Below are 17,697 nucleotides of genomic sequence, written 5' to 3'. Positions count from 1 at the left end.
TGCTTCCTTTAAATGAGAAAACCAGTTACCACATTGTGAATTTCAGGGGTGTTTTGAAACAGAAGGCACAGCCAACCGTTCAGTGGGAACAACTGGTTTAAACAGGCAGTCCACTTGGTACCTGCAGAAGGAAATACCCTTTATTTAGATGCACTTTTTTTTTTAAACCCAGACCCAGGTCTTCATTTGTTCAATCCTTTGCCTGACATGGACTTCGGATTTGGGATGAACTTCCAATTATCTTGGGCCTCAAATGCATGTTAAAGACAAGATTGTTTTTTATTACTGGTTCTTGTTGAGAGCAACTAAAATGGACACGCACATATCTGTGAAAAACATTGCCATTTTATAACTTCCATTTCTAAGCCTTCTTGTTGAATGGTATAATTATAAAAAGCTCCTGAAGATGCTCTCCTTTTAGATGCGTTATTTCTGAGGCTGAGGGTTTGGTTCAGAAGTGGCAAGTATCACAGAATCACAGGATGTCAGGGATTGGAAGGGACCTGGAAAGCTCATCCAGTCCAATCCCCCCGACAGAGCAGGAACACCCAGATGAGGTTACACAGGAAGGTGTCCAGGTGGGTTTGAATGTCTCCAGAGGAGACTCCACAACCTCCCTGGGCAGCCTGGGCCAGTACCCGGGAATGGCCACATCCCTGCTCCTTTCACCCTTGGGGACACTTTGGGGTCAGCCACCAGCGCACAGGGCGCCTGGCCCAAGCAGCCCTGCGACAACTCAAGGGGACCGGCCCTATTGCTGCTGCCCACACCACCGTGTCCCGGCCGCCAGAGCCGGGACCCTTTTTGTCCCCGGGGGTGTCCGCGCCCGCCAAAACCCCGCTGAGGGGAAAGGGGCGTGGCCCGGCGGAGCGGCCCCGGGTCTGAAGTTCGTTGAGGGCACGCGCGTGCCTAACGGTGCGCGCGTGCCCAACCGCCTGCGCGCTTCGGTTTGCCTCGTCCCGTCCCGGACGGCGCCATGGCGGGCGGCCTAGAGTCGCTGGAGTCGTGCTTGGAGCGGCACATCCCGCCCGAGGACCTCGCCGAGGTGAAGCGGATCCTCTACGGGGGCGAGGCAAGGTGCGCTGCCAGGGGCGGCTCCCCTCCCGCACCCCGAGCGGGGTGTCGCCTCCCGTCCTGTCCCATCTCCCTCCTCCTCCTCGGTCTCCGCGGGGATAGCCAGCCCGGGAGTGAGGGGGAAGGAGCCGGTTTGAGAGCGGGTGTGCAGGACATGGGGCTGGGCTGAAAGGAAAAAGAAGGGTAGGTCCTGTGGTGAGATAACGGGGGTAGTTTGGAGGTAATCCAGGTTTGGGAAACAGGGTGGTAGGGACATCGTGTGAGAAGGTGGCTGACTGGAATGAAAGACATGAGGAATCTTTCTGAGTTGGGGCTGGGGAGGTCGTGGCTTTGGGGTGAAGGAGCTGGAAAAGTGGGGATCTAACATGAGGAAAACTACTTTGGAGTGGAAGTGTTTATAATCTATGGGTGGCAGACAAAAGTTTGTACATATGTGATTCTTGCTTTCTGTAGCATGATAATAGTGTCTGGAAATCACCATTATATAGTAGGACATCGGGAATTTGCAACTGTGAAGGAGAGCAGTGAGATTTGCACTTGGCCTGGCTACTGCCTGACCGTTCCCTTGTCTGATGGTTGCACATGGGGACATGTGAGCTTGGGCATCTCTGCAAGAGTAGACAGTATTTGTGATCCTTTTGATCCACTGCATTCAGAGCCGTAAAGAAGAACATCTCATCTTGAAATATCTTTGTTTCCTGTTAAATCCAGAAAACTTGATTTGCCAGCAGCTGCTCTGTCAGCAGCTCAGGAAAGAGATTTTGAGCTACAGGGCTATGGATTTGAAGCTGCTCCAGAGCAATTGAGAAATCCACGTATTGTTCGAGTAGGACTGATACAAAATAAAATTCCACTTCCCACGGACACAGCTGTGGCCGTCCAGGTATACAAGCTGGGATCTGGGCTGTTTGTATGTAACTTGCCTTCTACTGGATTGAGAAATCACATGCTTCAGTTGTTGATGTTAGAAACTCCATCATGAAATGTCTGCTGATTGTCTGGCAATATAGAATCCATCACTATCATAATACAGCATACTGTGAGACATTTGAATGATACATTTAGTTTTGTTGTTTATCAGAATTACCTCTTGTGTTGTATTTACCTAGTGAATTGTCCAACCTGTTTGCAGTTTTTTCAAAGCTAAATATTTCATCACTGATTTTGTACATGAAAAGCCTTTGCCTCTAAAAGGAAACAGAAAATCATTTACCTGAAATCAAAAGAGATGGCAGCCCATGGAAACCACAGGTGCAGTTCTTGCTTTAATTGAGAAATGTCCCAATACTGGAAAATTCATTAAACACAGATTGATAAGACTGTGTTTATTATTCTTTTTACAGCAGTATATCAAATCATACTAAAAAGTGAATGTCATCTCCTAATGTGTTGAACTCCAAAGCACTGAGGTGACATACATAGAAATAGCCTCCTAAAAGTAGCTTTTAAAAAGTGAAAGGAAATACCATATTTATAAAATCTCCTGAAGAAGTAGTTTTGTACAGTGACAGGACAGAACAATTCTGAGGTAATTTGTTTTGGAAAGATTACCTGTCACAAATGCAAGTAATTAAATCAGTAAATGGATGTTTTGTAGCATCTGTTAAAAAGACTACCAGTTATATTAATGATTTTACTTTATAAGTAACTAGTTAACTATTTCTGTAAATCAATGTACGGTTGTTTTGTAGGTCACTGTTGTCTTTTCTTGCCTCTTTCTTTTTTTCTTTTTTTTTTTTTCTTTTTTGGACACCTGAAAGTATCAATGCAAAGTGCTACACCTGTGCTTATCCTTAAGTAGAATACTCCAGAAGAAGTACTTTGAAACAATATTTTTTGACTAGTTAATAAATATTTTGATGTTTTTTCTTGGTAATAATCTATTTAGCTCTTTGGATAGCAGGATTCAGTAAATAGTTTGGAATTAATAACTCCTAGAGAGTGTCCAAGATCCACATGTGTGAGCAGGATTCAGAGATAACCAAAGAAGTGGGCTATCCTTACCTCATATTTTAAGATTCTAAGTACTTGACTTTGAATTCACATTTACTTAAAATTGTTTGTAGGTTGTTTACAATGAGCAACAAAATTATAATTTTTGCTGATTCTGTTAAGATTTTTAGCTATTTGCAAGTCAGTCAGCAATAAGTTGCCATATATTTATATGTTGTAACCATGGAGTTAGAATTCCATTGGATTGCTTTCTTTATTTTCAGCCTGTTAATGCTTTTAAAAAAAATCTATATCTAACTCTTTCTGTTATCAGTGCTCAGGAATGATAACTTCTGGAGTTATTCCCCCTGAAAGCAATGAGACTAAGTATAGAACAAGATAATTCAACATGAACAAAGCTTGTAAAATCAGATTATTAATGTACAAGTGAGTTAGAACACACGGCTTTTTTTTATAATGTGATACTTCTCGCAATCAGGTGGCTGCACTACACAGACGAATTGCAGAGATTGCGGAAGTAGCTGCAATGTGTGGAGTCAACATAGTTTGTTTCCAGGAGGCTTGGAGTGAGTATTTTCTGTGATTCCTTCTAGGTTGTCAGAGGTCAAGTTCCTTCTATTTTAACATGTATCCTCTGCTAGAAATATGTCTTGCAAGTAAACAGCAAGATAGAACATTTGACTTTACTGATTTGCTTTCTAAAGAAAAAAATGAATAGTCTTAGTAGAACTGTATGGACGATGTATGTGAAGTCTGTTATATTGAAAATTGATATATGCTGCGACAGTGATATTTGTTAGGTGTGCTGATTCTTCCTGTCATTCTTTGTCATCCTTTCCTCATGTATTTTTCTTCTAAAACTTCAGGGTTTTTCTAGACAGATATTCAAATTACAAAAAATCTAATTTTATTTAAAATGGAGTCTTCAAGGCTTAATAGAGGCAAACCCCAAAATGAAACCTTGAGTTGTGAAAACAGGTACACAGAAAGTGTACACTAGTGGTTGGGGTGTATTTTCACTTCTTGTAAGACTTCTCTAAGTGCATTCTTTCTCTTCTACTTTGTTCTGTGGGGGCCCAAGACTCCTTGCCCTTACTAAAAATATTTTAAAATAGCTTTTGCCTTTTAACAAGGAAAGCAGTTGAAACATTCTTAAATGTTTAGTATTTTATCTGTGTTCATGCAAACAGTGTGTATTTCTTGAGTGACATTAACATTCCTGTAAATTTTGTCCTGCATTGGTGTTTTCCAGCCATGCCCTTTGCTTTTTGTACAAGAGAGAGGCTTCCTTGGACTGAATTTGCCGAGTCAGCAGAGGATGGGCCAACAACAGAATTCTGTCAAGAGGTAAAAAAACCGAAAATGAAACAGCAACAAAAAAACAACAACCAACCAAACAAAAGGCACAAAAAAACCCCTACATCCAGCCTCCAACCACAGCTCATAACTGCAACTGATTAGCATGGGTTTCTTCTTTATGTACTTCTCTTGTACCACTGAGAAAACCAAAATAATTAAAAATAACTTTTCACCTTGCTTGACAAATACTATGAGAGTGAGTGAAGCAGAAATAGACAACTGTGCTCAATATTTATTTTTTAAACTACTTTGCATTTATAGACTGACTCATACCATGAAAGGCATACAAAACTACCTGTTTAACTATTCCTGAATTAGATGAAAGCTTTCTTTAATCCTTCTTTATGAACAAAAGTTGAAAATCATTATTGTACGCTTGTGTATAATAGAAGAATTGTGTTCATTTGTACAGATGGCAAAGACCTACAATATGGTGGTGATATCTCCAATTCTGGAGCGAGATGAAATACATGGGGGAGTTCTGTGGAATTCTGCAGTGGTGATTTCTAATTCCGGAACTGTCCTTGGCAAAAGTAGGAAAAATCACATTCCAAGAATTGGAGATTTCAATGAGGTAAGATGCAGTATTGTGATTGTCAGGCTAGTCTCACCTTGTAGCTCTTGTTTGTGTCTGCCTGTATTCTGTTAAGGGTCATATTTTTGGAAAATGTAATGTATTTCTAGAAAATGTGGTTCACTAAGTGTCAAATTAGTTTTTCTCAGGTGAAATTACAGTCAGTTAATAGGAATAGAGAGTGGTGACTCTAAAAGGACAAATAAAATCGAATCTTTGTCATATACTCTTCCTTGGTCTGATGGAAACTACAAAAGTATTGAGGATCTTTAAACAAAGTTCTTTAAGTCACAGCTTTGTTATGTCATTGTCCGCGATTGGCCTAGATAGTTTTTGCATGTGTGCATATTGAAGTTATTTTAATTTGGAGCACAATTGTTTTATGGTTCAAGTGTGAGCATTGTTTATGATCTTGATCTCTGTTTCTCTGTGAGGTTGTCTTGGAACTGACAGTTCTTTTGCTTATGTTTCTTTGAGCAGGATCCCTTAATTCATTATGCTTCTGGCTGAATAAATAGCTGGTTTGCAGCATCTTCTGTTTACTAATCACATTACTTCCACTGAAGCTCCCAGCACTTTTTAGTCCATCCTCCAGAATCAGCTTCAGAAGCTGGACTGATAATAAAGGCAACATCAGAAGAAAACTGATAGATCTCAAATATTTTTATCCATCCACAGAATAATCACAAGCAGAAAGATCAGGATTAAAAATTAACCAAAGTCTAAAAATACATTCTCTTACCTAACTAAATCTCTCCTCGTCAGCTAAAGTGAGTAATTAACAGATGCATTTCTTCTAAGCACCGGGACTGCTATATACCTGCAAATGCTTTTGTTCCCTGTCCTAATGCTCCGGTCACTAAACTGAGGCTTCAGAATCCAAACTGCTTTTTCATTAATTTTAGAAGGTTTGTTTGTTTGTTTGTTTTCTATTGAAACTTCGTGTTGAAAGACCTCTGGAAATATTGACCTCGTCTCCCAGACCTGATCAGACTGGTTTGTGTTTCTTCAGAGAAGGCTGTTAATAGGTTTTTACACAATGTATTTCTGGCACAGGCCTGTCAGTCACCAGTTTTGACTTCTATCTTTAACAATTATCTTGACATATAATATTATTTTATCGGATCTGTATTTTAGCTAGCAAAACAGTAACTAACAAACCCATATAAAATATTAAGCATTAATAAAAACAAACTTGGGTTACTTTCCACATTCTTGATTTGTTCCTTGTGTAATCAAACAAAAAATAAATTCCTGTTGCTTTTGTTAAAATATGATGTCTTTCAGTTTTCCAGACAGTGTTTTGTGCAGCATCAACAGATTCCAAGAAACTTTTTGTTTGCCACTATGAAACTGTAATGAAAGACATCTCAAAAAAGAAAATCTTTTTAGTTTTCTGTGTGAAGTATAAATAGAGTTTCATTAAGAGTTTTGCATAGTTCCTGAAAGGAGTTAGTTCTTATAACCCTAAATGCCAGAACTACCACAAAACAATCTATTTATATCCTGCAGGTATGCTGTAATGATTTGGCATTTCTTGTATCTGCCGCATGAAAGAAGCGAGTAGTGTTTATGCAAAACAGCACTGTCTTTTTAGCTAGTTTTGTTAGCAAAGCATTAAGTCCATTCTTGTGAGCTGGGCAATTCTGGTGGAGCAGCACAACTACAGGGAAGAACTATGCTCGTTTCTGTTACTTTAATGTTGTTTTCTTTATCAACAAAGTAAACCTCTGAGGAACCATTTAATTTGAAGTTATTTTTTGTGGATTGTTTCTGTAGAGCAGAATAGAGAAAGGAGCCTTGTTAAAATCAGCCTTGTTGAATTGGTGAGAACTAAATGAAAAGGGTAAAGAGATTGGTCTGTAACTTATTCAGCCTTGTGTGGGAGGGCCTATAAATAAACAAAAATCAATCCTTCTTGAGACATCACATTTTGTTGCTGCGGAGATGATTGTGACCTCTGGTGAGGAATAAAGAAATAAGAACTGATGAATTCCCTGAAGCAACAGCATTCTTGTTTTTTTCCTCCTATTGTAATGAAACTGAGAATAGAATAAAAAATGGAAATATATTCAATCAGTGGGATTGTTTTCAAAAAGGATTGTGTGAGTGCCCACCACGTGGTGTGCTCTTTGCAGACATGAAAGGAGATAAAATCAGTGCCCAAGGGACAGTGCAATTTCATGACATCTGATAATGAATAAGAAACATGAGATGTCACATTTGCTGGGCATAGTGAACCTCTAGTTCTCTTGGTTACAGAAGAAGATCCGCCTGTATCTATCATGCCATTCTCCTACACTGACGTGAGGCCCTAGTTTGTTCCGCAGCTGTAATTGTGCTTGCTTTGGGCCTGGTGTGGTTCTGCTTCCTTCCAAACCAATGGCACTGGACAGATAGGTTCAATAAAAAAGGAGTTGCTTTACAATACACCTTTCTTATATGAGACATGCCCCACTGGGTCAGGCTGGTGGATTATGTACCGTGCTTTTCTGTCTCTGAGAGCATCACAAAAAGGTTCTGTTGGGAATAAGTCTGGCCACTGCAACTTTGGTACTCCCTTGGTATCCATGGTCATTGTATTAGGGATGCTGGGTGGCATGTTCTTGTCTATTTTGTTTCTTATCTGTGGTTCTTTTATCAATGACTTTGTCTAATCCCTTCTGAACCTGGTGATAATACCTGCTTTCACAAAAAAGCACATTTCAAAAGAGCACTGCCTGTTGCATGAAAAGATTACTCTGGTTGAAAACAAGTACAGGTGGTTTCAGTGTGTAGCCGCTACTGCTGCTGGTTTGCGATGTGTATGTTCATCTGATGCACTTTTGTGATTTTATAAATCCTGTTCATAGTATCACCCTCACCCTTCTGTCTGCAGATTGAAGAGCCTTTTTAGTTTCTCCTCACAAGGGTGCTCCTCCATCCCCTTCATAATTTCAGTTGCCTTTGCTTATTCCATCTCTAGTATATCCTGAGATGCAAACACTAGAGTTGCCCAGAGTACTCAAGCCATGGACACACAGAATTTGTATAAACCAGCAAAAGGATGTTTTCTGTAACGTTTCAGTACCCTTCCTGTTGATGTCTGAGATTTTCTTGGGTTTTTGACTTACCACTAAGCACCGAGCAGGCAGCTGTCAGTGACTCCACACATGCTTTTCTTGTATCTGGGAAGAACCATTTCTGTACAGTTCCTTTACAGTATCTCTGTAAATGTTTGTCTCTTGATAGCAGTTAACAATGCCCTATCTTTCTCTTCACTAGTGTCTTTTACAGGAACCAGTGCATTTCGAATTGTTTAGAAATGTTTGATATGATAAAAGTTCAGAGCATATGGTAAATGGTGTCTTCTAAGCTAACAGCTGGCTCCAGTTTCTTTAAGAAGTGTTCTCTAGATTTATTCTATGATTTTCGTGGTGGTACTTTCAAGACTTCTGTTTGTTTAGAGCAATAAGTATAAAGGAAATGTAAATAACCAGTCATAGCTCTACACTGATATTTCTGTATAGCATTCATAAAATTAGTGCATGTCCTTCTGTTAGAGGTGAATGTAAAGGAATTCCATGTTCTTTAAACACTGTTCATCATATCTTTAATCTGAAACAAAGGATCATGATGACTGAGTTGCCTAAAGTTTGGCCATTTGTGGGTCTCTGTTAATCTGTTGACATTTCTAACATTAATAGAAGTGTTTCTGTCAAAGTCAGACAGTGCAGTATGAGTGAAGGGAAACAGGTAGAGGCTTGAATTTGATTTCAGTAGCCTAAGAGAGCCACTTTTTGCTGTATACCCATTACAGTGCACCTGTGTACTAAATGAAAGATGGTGTCCTTGCTCATGGTCTAATGACTTGAGGCTGGTAGTCAGAATAGGGAAGTGTCCAAGCAATGCTGGAGGGGTTTCTTGTTGTTTTTTTAAGAAGTCAGCATTTGTGGTTTTTTGTTTGTAGTCTTCTTACTATATGGAAGGAAATACAGGACACCCAGTGTTTCAGACGCAGTTTGGAGCAGTTGCTGTGAATATCTGCTATGGGCGCCATCACCCTCTGAACTGGCTCATGTTTAGTTTGAATGGAGCAGAGATCATCTTTAACCCTTCAGCCACTACTGGAACTCTCAGGTAATACAAACTGATTGAGGCCGTTGCATGCTTTCTGAGTTAGCTGAGCCTCTGAGCTCATCCCTGGGGCTTTGGAGGCACTGTGCTGAGGTTTTGGAACCAGAGGTATCACCTCCTTGTTTTGCTTTCACGAAGGAATCTACATTCTTCTCCCTCTGGAGGTTTGGTCTACTAGTCACCAGTCTGCTAATTCACGGCATCCAGCTGGTGTTCTGAAAACTAATGACAGTTTATTTAGATTATCTGTGTAGTATCTTTCCTTTATGATAGGCCCTAGGAATTTACATTCAGGCTTAGTTTGACAGCTTGCATCATCCACCTCGGAGCCACTAAGTATGGTGTCAAATTACAGTTTTCAGACCCAAGCTGAGAAACACTTTTCTCAGATTTTTTTTTTTAATTGTTGGCAATTTTGTGATTATCAGGCATCTTGAACCAGACCAAACCAGTGTAAACTGTTTCCCTTGAGATTAATCTTCTGCAAATTGACATTAATTGCACACTACTGACTTGATTTCCTAGAAGAAAAAAGAAAACCATCTCAGGGAGCTAAGAAAATACACTTATTAGCTAGCCCAAATGATAAATTTGTGGATTAGATCTTGAATATTCTTTACCTCTACATTATCATTATCAGTCACATTTCAATATAATAACCTTTGAATGTGCCATGCTTCCAAAAGAGTGTCTGACACAGGCTGTGTATTGCTTGGGGTACTATGATGTGATACAAAATAACTGCATTTCTTTGAGGCTGGTGAGGGGGGTTTCTTTAGGTAGAAACCTTGTAAAAATGGTTTCAGTGGTTCTTTAATTCTTCTTGACAAAATTGCCAGGCCATCCTTTCATTCTCATGGTATTCTGTTCTTTGCTGTACTACTCAATACTTTCAAATTCCAAATTAGAGTATTTGTAAATTGAGGTGTGGGATTCCAGAATGTGTCTACACATAATAGAACACCTGTGCTCTTTCTTTTTCTTTAAGTAATTTAGTATTGCATAATGTTTACATACATATGACTGAGGAAGGGATAGTAGTTTATGCTTAATTATAAATATTCATGCTTTTAACCCTTTTCAGCCTAAGTGGTTAGCTTTGTGCAGTGCAGGGAGGAAAGTCTGGCTTTGCAGAGTTCTTTGGGGCAAAACCATTTCCTTTGTGAGTTAAAAAAGGCATATTTTGGGCTGGCTGATCTGTCTTTGAGTTTTCAGCTTCAAAGATATGTTTTAGGAAGCTAACAGGAGCATATTTCATTGTTACTGATGGTATTGTAATGTAAGTATAATATCCAGTAGCAAACAAATGAAAGAAGACATATTGATCTCTTATAATACTAAAAATTCTTTCTCATTTCTCTCTCCCTTCAGCTGGGCTTGTGTGCATGGGCTAATTGCAAAATACTTTCATTTTTTATTGTTTAAACCTACAGGAAAATAATTTTCCAGTATCTGTTTTGTAAACAATGTGCTAACTGGGTATACAAGATAATAGAATAGTTAGAAATGTAAAAGGAATATATTTTTCAGCATTTTCTGTTTCTTCAGGATTAACTCAATCCCCACACTTTATCTGTTTAGTGTGAATTTGGAGTGTTTCTGTCTCTGTAACAAGGTCCAAGAATATTCATCCAATTTTTCCTGCTGGCAAGCTAGAAAATTCTGAGGACACCGAGCATTCATAATAGGGTAGAAAAAGTAAAAAACAGATTAGAGGCATAAAATTTTCACACCCACAGCCAGTTCATATGTAGAGAACTATGTATTTCCAAACCTGGAGAGCAGAACTGCAGGTTACATGCAGTATTCTGTGATTTACACTGCCCTTAGTAGTTTTTGGTATGAAAGATAATTTACGTTGAGTAATGTTGAAGAATATGCTTTGAAAAGAGTTGAATGAATACAAAATGCTTTTGAGGCATTTATGCCACTACTGGAATAATATTTGCGATGTTTGTCCACTTATAGCCCATTAGCAGGAGAGCAAACAGAAATTACCCTGTCGTCATACAGCACTTCATTGGTACTCCGGGTGCTTCAGGCTCTCCTAATTATTGGCTTTCACTTGATTGTTTTTAAGCATATAATTTTTATTGCTGGAAGAGGACTCTTGAGGCCCATGCGAAAACTGTCTCTGGGGTTGCTTCTTGGCTATAGCCTTTTTTTTTTTTCCTGTCTCTCTTCTGTGAAATTATAATTTGCTGGCACTTTTCAATAAAATCCCTTTTTCTTAGAAGAGCTGGCTGCCAGACTCAAAGCAATTGAGAAAAGAGGCAATAAACCAAGTCCTTTCAATCAGTCCAGTGACCATCTCTTCAGATTCTTGAGTCTGACTGGGAGATTAATGAGTCAAATGCTTGCAACCTTGTCTTGGTTCTCAGAATCTGGCAGGTACATGCCATCACAAGAGTGTATAAATTGTATCACCTTTGTTTTGGAGTTCTGAGCACTTCCAGACCTCTTATTCACTAGCCCGATCCATGTGTTTCAAGCTATTTAATAGAAAGAAGACTATTTCAGTTTTAAACATCAATCAGAATTGAAATGACCTTTGGAAAAGAGGTAGAAGCTTGTAAAAGAAAAGGAATTTTTTTATTCCTTATTTCTCAGTTCTTGTTTTCATGTAAATTGAGTGACTGGTTTAATAGGTAATTACTGGGAAGTTATTGGGATGCTTTTGTTAAACATGCTTGCTTTTTCATCAAACTGCCACAGGAAAAAGACTTACTGGAAAGTACTATAGAGACTCTGGTTGAAATAACAGAAGTAGGAAATTTTGGTGGAAATGGATTTTCTTCTCCTTTTCTGCTTTTATTATTCTTTTTTTTTTTTTTTCATTCACTGCCACAAAAGGCTCTTCTGGACCATTTTGGGAAAAAAGAAGGCAACTTGTATGAATCTCTTACAGCTTTGCTGCAGAATAATGTTTGGTAAATTGAAAGTTAACGGAATTTAAAAGCACATGTATAAGTCCTTTGTGCAGTTCAGAGAGTAAAGCATTTGACAAAGCCATATTTACCAGGTTATCAGATAGAATTGTTTATACCTATATGTGAGCAGAAAATAATTACAGTGCTTGGCTGTATCTGTGGGGGAATTTTGGTTGTAAGAGCAAGATCTAGCAGCTAACTTTGGCTTCTTTGGCAGAAAACGTACAGCTCAAGGCAGTTATAATCTAACTTTAGCTCTTAAAGTAGCCAAGTAGTGAATACCTGCTGCCTTTTGTGTATTGCAGCGAGTCACTGTGGCCAATTGAAGCAAGAAATGCTGCCATTGCTAATCACTGCTTTACATGTCCCATCAACAGGGTAGGAACGGTATGTATTTTCACTTTATTATTTTATTTCATAATTTAGGTATTGTAGCATGAGTTAATTCAAGGTAATGAGCTGAGTAGCACTAGAATGCATAGAATCCTCTGCTGTGTCATTACTATATTAGTGTTTATAATACAATTTGAAGATGGACAGTGATAAAGAGGTTGAGAGCTGCCTTGTTGCTGGCAACCTACCTTTTGGTTGCAGCTGCTTCCTGCTCTTGAATTGCTCTCTTTGTAACAGGCACTCACCCTTTTGTTAATTCTCCCCATTTCTATGGAGTAATCAGTATTCTTTTCACCAAAATGGCTGAAAATGAAATCTGTCCTCAAGTCAGTGGTACACAACTGGTTGCTGTTGTACAGATACTACCTCTTTCTGGACAGTCTAATTCTATAAGGAAAATTAATATTGCACACAATAAGTCATTCTTGCCTTTAGATTAGTCCAAATACACTATATGTGTGTTCTTTTATAAGGTTCCCTGTAAACATCCAGGCTTGTTCTTGCCATTATGCAAATACATTTGCCTTCTTTTGTGATCTGCAAGGATGCGTTTGGTTAAATGTCTCCTCTTTTGCCCGTTCTTTAGACTTGTGAAACTGATATGAGACGTGTTCCCCAAAGTTTATGAACAACAAGCAGTGATACAAAAAGACTCTGTTTTCTAGCCTATCCACTCTGATGACTTCATTTAGACAGACATTGCTGATAGTAAGCCAGAAAAAAATCTTAAGAGATTTATATAAACTTCCATTCTAAATATGGTAGACTAGCAAGGATTTCTTGACTGAAATGGAATGATACTGCCACCTACAGATTCCTTTTATTTCACAGGAATACTACAAAAATGCCTTTACTTCTGGAGATGGTAAAAAAGGTATGTTCAGAAATCACCATTAGTGGTTGCTAATAATTGTTAACTAGGAAGTCTGAAGAAACGATAGCTCTCCTGCAAATGTCTGTCCCATGGCAGCTATTTGAGCTAGTGACTGCCTTACTTAAGCCTACCGTTTTCTAAACTGGAGGGAAACAGCACTTTCTATTAAAGGTGGTGGTGCCATGATATGTGGTCACCAGAAGTTCATACATAAGGTTTCTAGATACTTCCAGAGATCTAAGATTTGTAGTTTTAATATTATTAACAGTAATAGCCCTAGCCTGAATCTTCAGCCAAGCCATCTTTCCCTGTTTCACAAATTTGGTAGAAGTTAAAGACGAGAATGCTCAAAGAAGAGCATGAAATTTGCTTGTATGTACTTATGTGTTGAAACACTGCAGTTTGTCCTGTGACAGCCATGACTGCTTCTGGAGTGGGTGGGCCTGAGCCTTTTTTTAGCTAGTTTTGGAGCTAAATGTTTGTAGCAGCTGCATCAAAAAGGTCAGTGGTGTCCACTGCTTAGTAGTAAAACAGATGTGGCCGATTTTTGGCACAACTCTGAATTGTGCAATATAAAGTAACATTTTTTCCATGCCTCAAATCCCAGCGTTTTCACCTCTGACCTTGTATTGAAAACTGAATGGGTGCATCTCTGTCAAGTGTTTTGGAAATGTATGAGTTGACATTTATAATTCATTTAAATACTAAATAAAAACAATGAAAGCAAAGCCTTTAGTTCAGAGACTTTATAATGGGAAAGCGTGATCATGCATTAGTTAAAAGGCAATGCAGTGAGCTTTTTCATGTTAATTCAATATATGTGAAGGCTGTACTGTGCATGAAAATCAGTAGAGGTCAAAGCTACAGTTACCTTAGGATCATGCTATGACTCTTCAGGATCATACCTTGCTTAAAGCATAGTGACTGAGCAACCACAAGAAATTGAGCCAGGTTTTATGGGACACTGCATTTTAAGTTGTATACTTGTTTGCAGATGGCATTACATACTGTTCAAATATTTCTTTAAGCACATCATGACTTGGGCCATTTTTATGGCTCAAGTTATGTAGCTGCACCAGATGGCAGCAGGACCCCAGGACTCTCCCGTACCCAGGATGGACTTCTGGTGGTAGAGATGGATCTAAATCTTTGCAGGCAAGTCAGTGACAAATGGAATTTTAAGGTAAGCCTGCTTATAAAGAAACAAAGTTTCATAACGATCATACAATCTTACAATAGTTAAAAGGCAGCCTTTAGTTAGGTTTTGGGTTTTTTGTTTTGTTTTGTTTTGTTTTTTAAGAGTCCAAAGCTTAAATTGTTGAACTAATTTAACAGGATGTTCTGAAGGCCAAAGGCATAAATGGATTAAGAAAAAGAACAGCCAAATTCAGGGAAACTAGGCCAGTAGCTTTTAATTTAAAGCCTTAGCCTTTGGTCTTAAAGCGCGGATTGCCAGGAGCCCTGAGGGCTGCTGGGGGAACTGTGTGGTTTCCTCGTGCAAGGTACACAGACATTTGCCACTGAGCCAAGGTGGGCCTTTAATCTGACAGAGTATGGTAGTTCTTTATATTCTTATAGGTCTTACTTGTCAGTTTTGGTGAAAGTTAGTTAAAACCAAAAACCACAAGAATCTTTAAGCTTCTGAGAACTTTGTGTGTGCAAACTTCTTGCAGTCTTAACTCCCTGAATTTGTGGATGTGTTGAAGCCACACAGAAAAAAAACTGTATGTTCATCTCTGAAGCATCTTAACACACTTTTGAATTAATCTAAATCAGATTAAGATGACTGCAAGCCTCTCCACATGGCTTTAGCAAACTTACTTATTCCTATTTTTTTGCATTGCGAGATAAAGCTAATTTTGATCATTTGTCCTGAGAGTATAATTTGATTTAATTTGTCCAGCAGCAGCACTGGTTTAGGAAATTGCCACCTCAGCACTGCAGTTTGTTAACCCTTCAGTTGTGCCAGTACAAACAGTGTGGGGTGCTATGTTGTGTACTGCTTTAGTGGAGTGACCAGATTTTTTTTTTTAAACAAACAAACCACAGTCTAGTTTCTTCTTTTAATCTGATCAAGTTGACAGTAGGCCCCACAAATATTCTGTTGGAACAACAACGAAGGCAAGCAAAAGGAGATACCAGTGATACTCTAGTATTTAAAAATATGTAATTATTTGCAAGAAGTGTCAATTTTTGCACATAATGTGTCTGCAAGCAGACATTTATTTTATAGAGCTGGTTAATTTGAAACCTACTTGTGCTTTACAGCATAGTGCAATATATAATGTATTTCAATGTGTAAAAATAAAATTTTTTGTGGATTTGAAATGCTGAATAAACTTTTAAATTAAATTATAGTAATTTCTTAGATAGAGCTGAATTTCTTTGGTAATGCTGCCAATCCATATATAGGGATTAAGATAAAAAGTAATTTCAAGTTGTCTTCTGGACAGAATGGCATTTGTTATTTTACAGATGTGTATGGTAGGTATATGGTGGTTGACATAGTGGAATTAAATTGTGCTGAGGTATTCCCAGTTTTTATTAAATCGGGCAGGCATTTAGTTTTGCTTTGACATGGGAATCTGAAGCCCTTATTGCAGAGTAGAGATTTAGCATGTCAGGAAGCACATGGAGCATTGCTTATAACAGCTTAGTAGGCGTATCCGACCAAAAGGAATTGTATTGATTAGGAAAAACAAACAGTAAAAGCGAAGCACTGACCTTTAGTTGCTTTGTATAGAATTGCTTATTTTTTGTTGTCTTCAAGTCTTGAGCTTTCAGCACCTAAGTTTTATGTTGATGGTGTAGATTGCTATTCTTGGTCTTTCAGCACATAAGGCACAGCTGTGGCTTTTCTTTATGTGACAGGGGGTATCTATTTCCTTTTCCTCTCATTTGTAGCCAAGACAGAGGTAGTTCTTGATAGGGAAATGAGGAAATATGAAGTCATCGTTTATTCACTGCAGAAAACCCTTGATCGCAAGTAGTAACCTATTTAATCTGCTCTGGTATCTGTACTTTGTATTCAATGATGCCTGAAAGGGACATTAAGTAGAATGTCTTTGCTAAACTTACAGCAGCAAAGTAGTTAAACTAATTGTCCTCATTACACTCTGGCAAGAAGGAAGTAGTTTGCCCCTCTCAGAGCTGATGTTGTAGACTCTGCACTTCAGAAGAGGCCAGTGGACTATGTAAAGTGCTGTATTTCAGCCTCCTAGCTTACTGTATCACCCAAAGCGATGATAATATTTCATATTATTAATGGTTAAAGTAAGAGCATCCCAAATACTGTCAGTGGCACAAATGCGAACTTATTGCTGGCAGCAGAGTTCATCAGTTGCCAAGGATATAATATGAAGACATAATTACAGATAAACTCCTTTGCCTTCATTGACATCACTTACTTTCTTACACATCAATATTCTCTTTTAAGTAAGTTTCATGTTCGACTTTGAGCTATCTGGGATAACCAAAACAGCCTTAAGTAACTAATCAGCAGATGAGACTGTCAATGGAGGAGAGCTGCAAAGCAGGAAGGTGTTAATTTTAAAGTTTTACTTTTTAGAGTAAAAGTGTAGTTTTAGGTAGCACAATGCGATTTCTTCTATAAAAGTATTTTAGTTTGTGCCAAGGCACGAGATGTCTGGCATTTTGGAGTGAATTATGATTTTACTGTTTGGGGCAATTAAATAATATGTAATCATTTAAAAAAATGGTGGATATAATTATTTTCTACTGAAGTATTTTTATAGCTCAGTAAAAGAACTGAAGCTTTGATTTTTCTTTTCCAGATGACTGGTAGATATGAAATGTATGCAGAGAAGCTCTCTGAAGCAGTCCGGCCTTATTTTGTACCCAATATAATCGGAGAGTAAAAGAGAACATCTAATTACAATCAAATGTTACATAACAATTTAAAGGTACTGTTGGATTATAGCTTTACTGTGGATTACAAGATGTTACTTTAATGTTGTCTCTCTGATTCCCTCTAAGCAACTTTTAAATAAAAGGATTCAAAACTGTCAAGTAAAATAATTGAAAAATGGTGGCTTTTTATTTTTGTCATTTTCACTAATGAGTCCAAACTTTTGTTCCTTACTAGAAATATAACCAGTAGGAATACGTTGATATAAAATGATTATGAAATTTGTTCAATACTGTATACTGAGATATAGCTTGATGGAGATGATGAGTTCAGACGACATAAAGATTTTTATGTAAGCTTTGCATTGTGTGTCTATTTACTTCTGATTTCCAGTTTTTACCCTCTATCTAAATGCATAATTTAGGGAGAAAGGAGGCATGAATCGTTTATGTCTGTTTTTTTTTTTAAATTATGAAGTATTTGATGCACTTCTGCTAGAGCTAGGTAATGTCCTGGCCATGTGCTGGTTGTCTGAAGATCCATGCATACTGTAGAG

General features: G+C 38.3%; 1 protein-coding gene across 1 annotated transcript; it reads left to right on the top strand.

Moving 5' to 3' along the window:
• Positions 1-976: 976 nt before the first annotated feature.
• Positions 977-17,151, top strand: UPB1 (beta-ureidopropionase 1; the record flags this gene model as incomplete). The annotated part of the gene is made up of 10 exons (XM_080355286.1): positions 977-1,077; positions 1,786-1,957; positions 3,506-3,593; positions 4,280-4,374; positions 4,799-4,960; positions 8,910-9,079; positions 12,312-12,393; positions 13,231-13,273; positions 14,302-14,456; positions 17,068-17,151. The coding sequence occupies 10 exons, from the start codon at positions 977-979 to the stop codon at positions 17,149-17,151; spliced, it is 1,152 nt and encodes a 383-aa protein (XP_080211412.1).
• Between the last annotated feature and the right edge of the window lie 546 nt (positions 17,152-17,697).

This window comes from Nesoenas mayeri (genome assembly GCF_963082525.1).
Source record: "Nesoenas mayeri genome assembly, chromosome: 17".
In the NCBI taxonomy this organism is placed as follows: domain Eukaryota; kingdom Metazoa; phylum Chordata; class Aves; order Columbiformes; family Columbidae; genus Nesoenas; species Nesoenas mayeri.
Note: the sequence above shows the minus strand (reverse complement) of the source record. Positions and strands in the feature narration are given on the sequence as shown.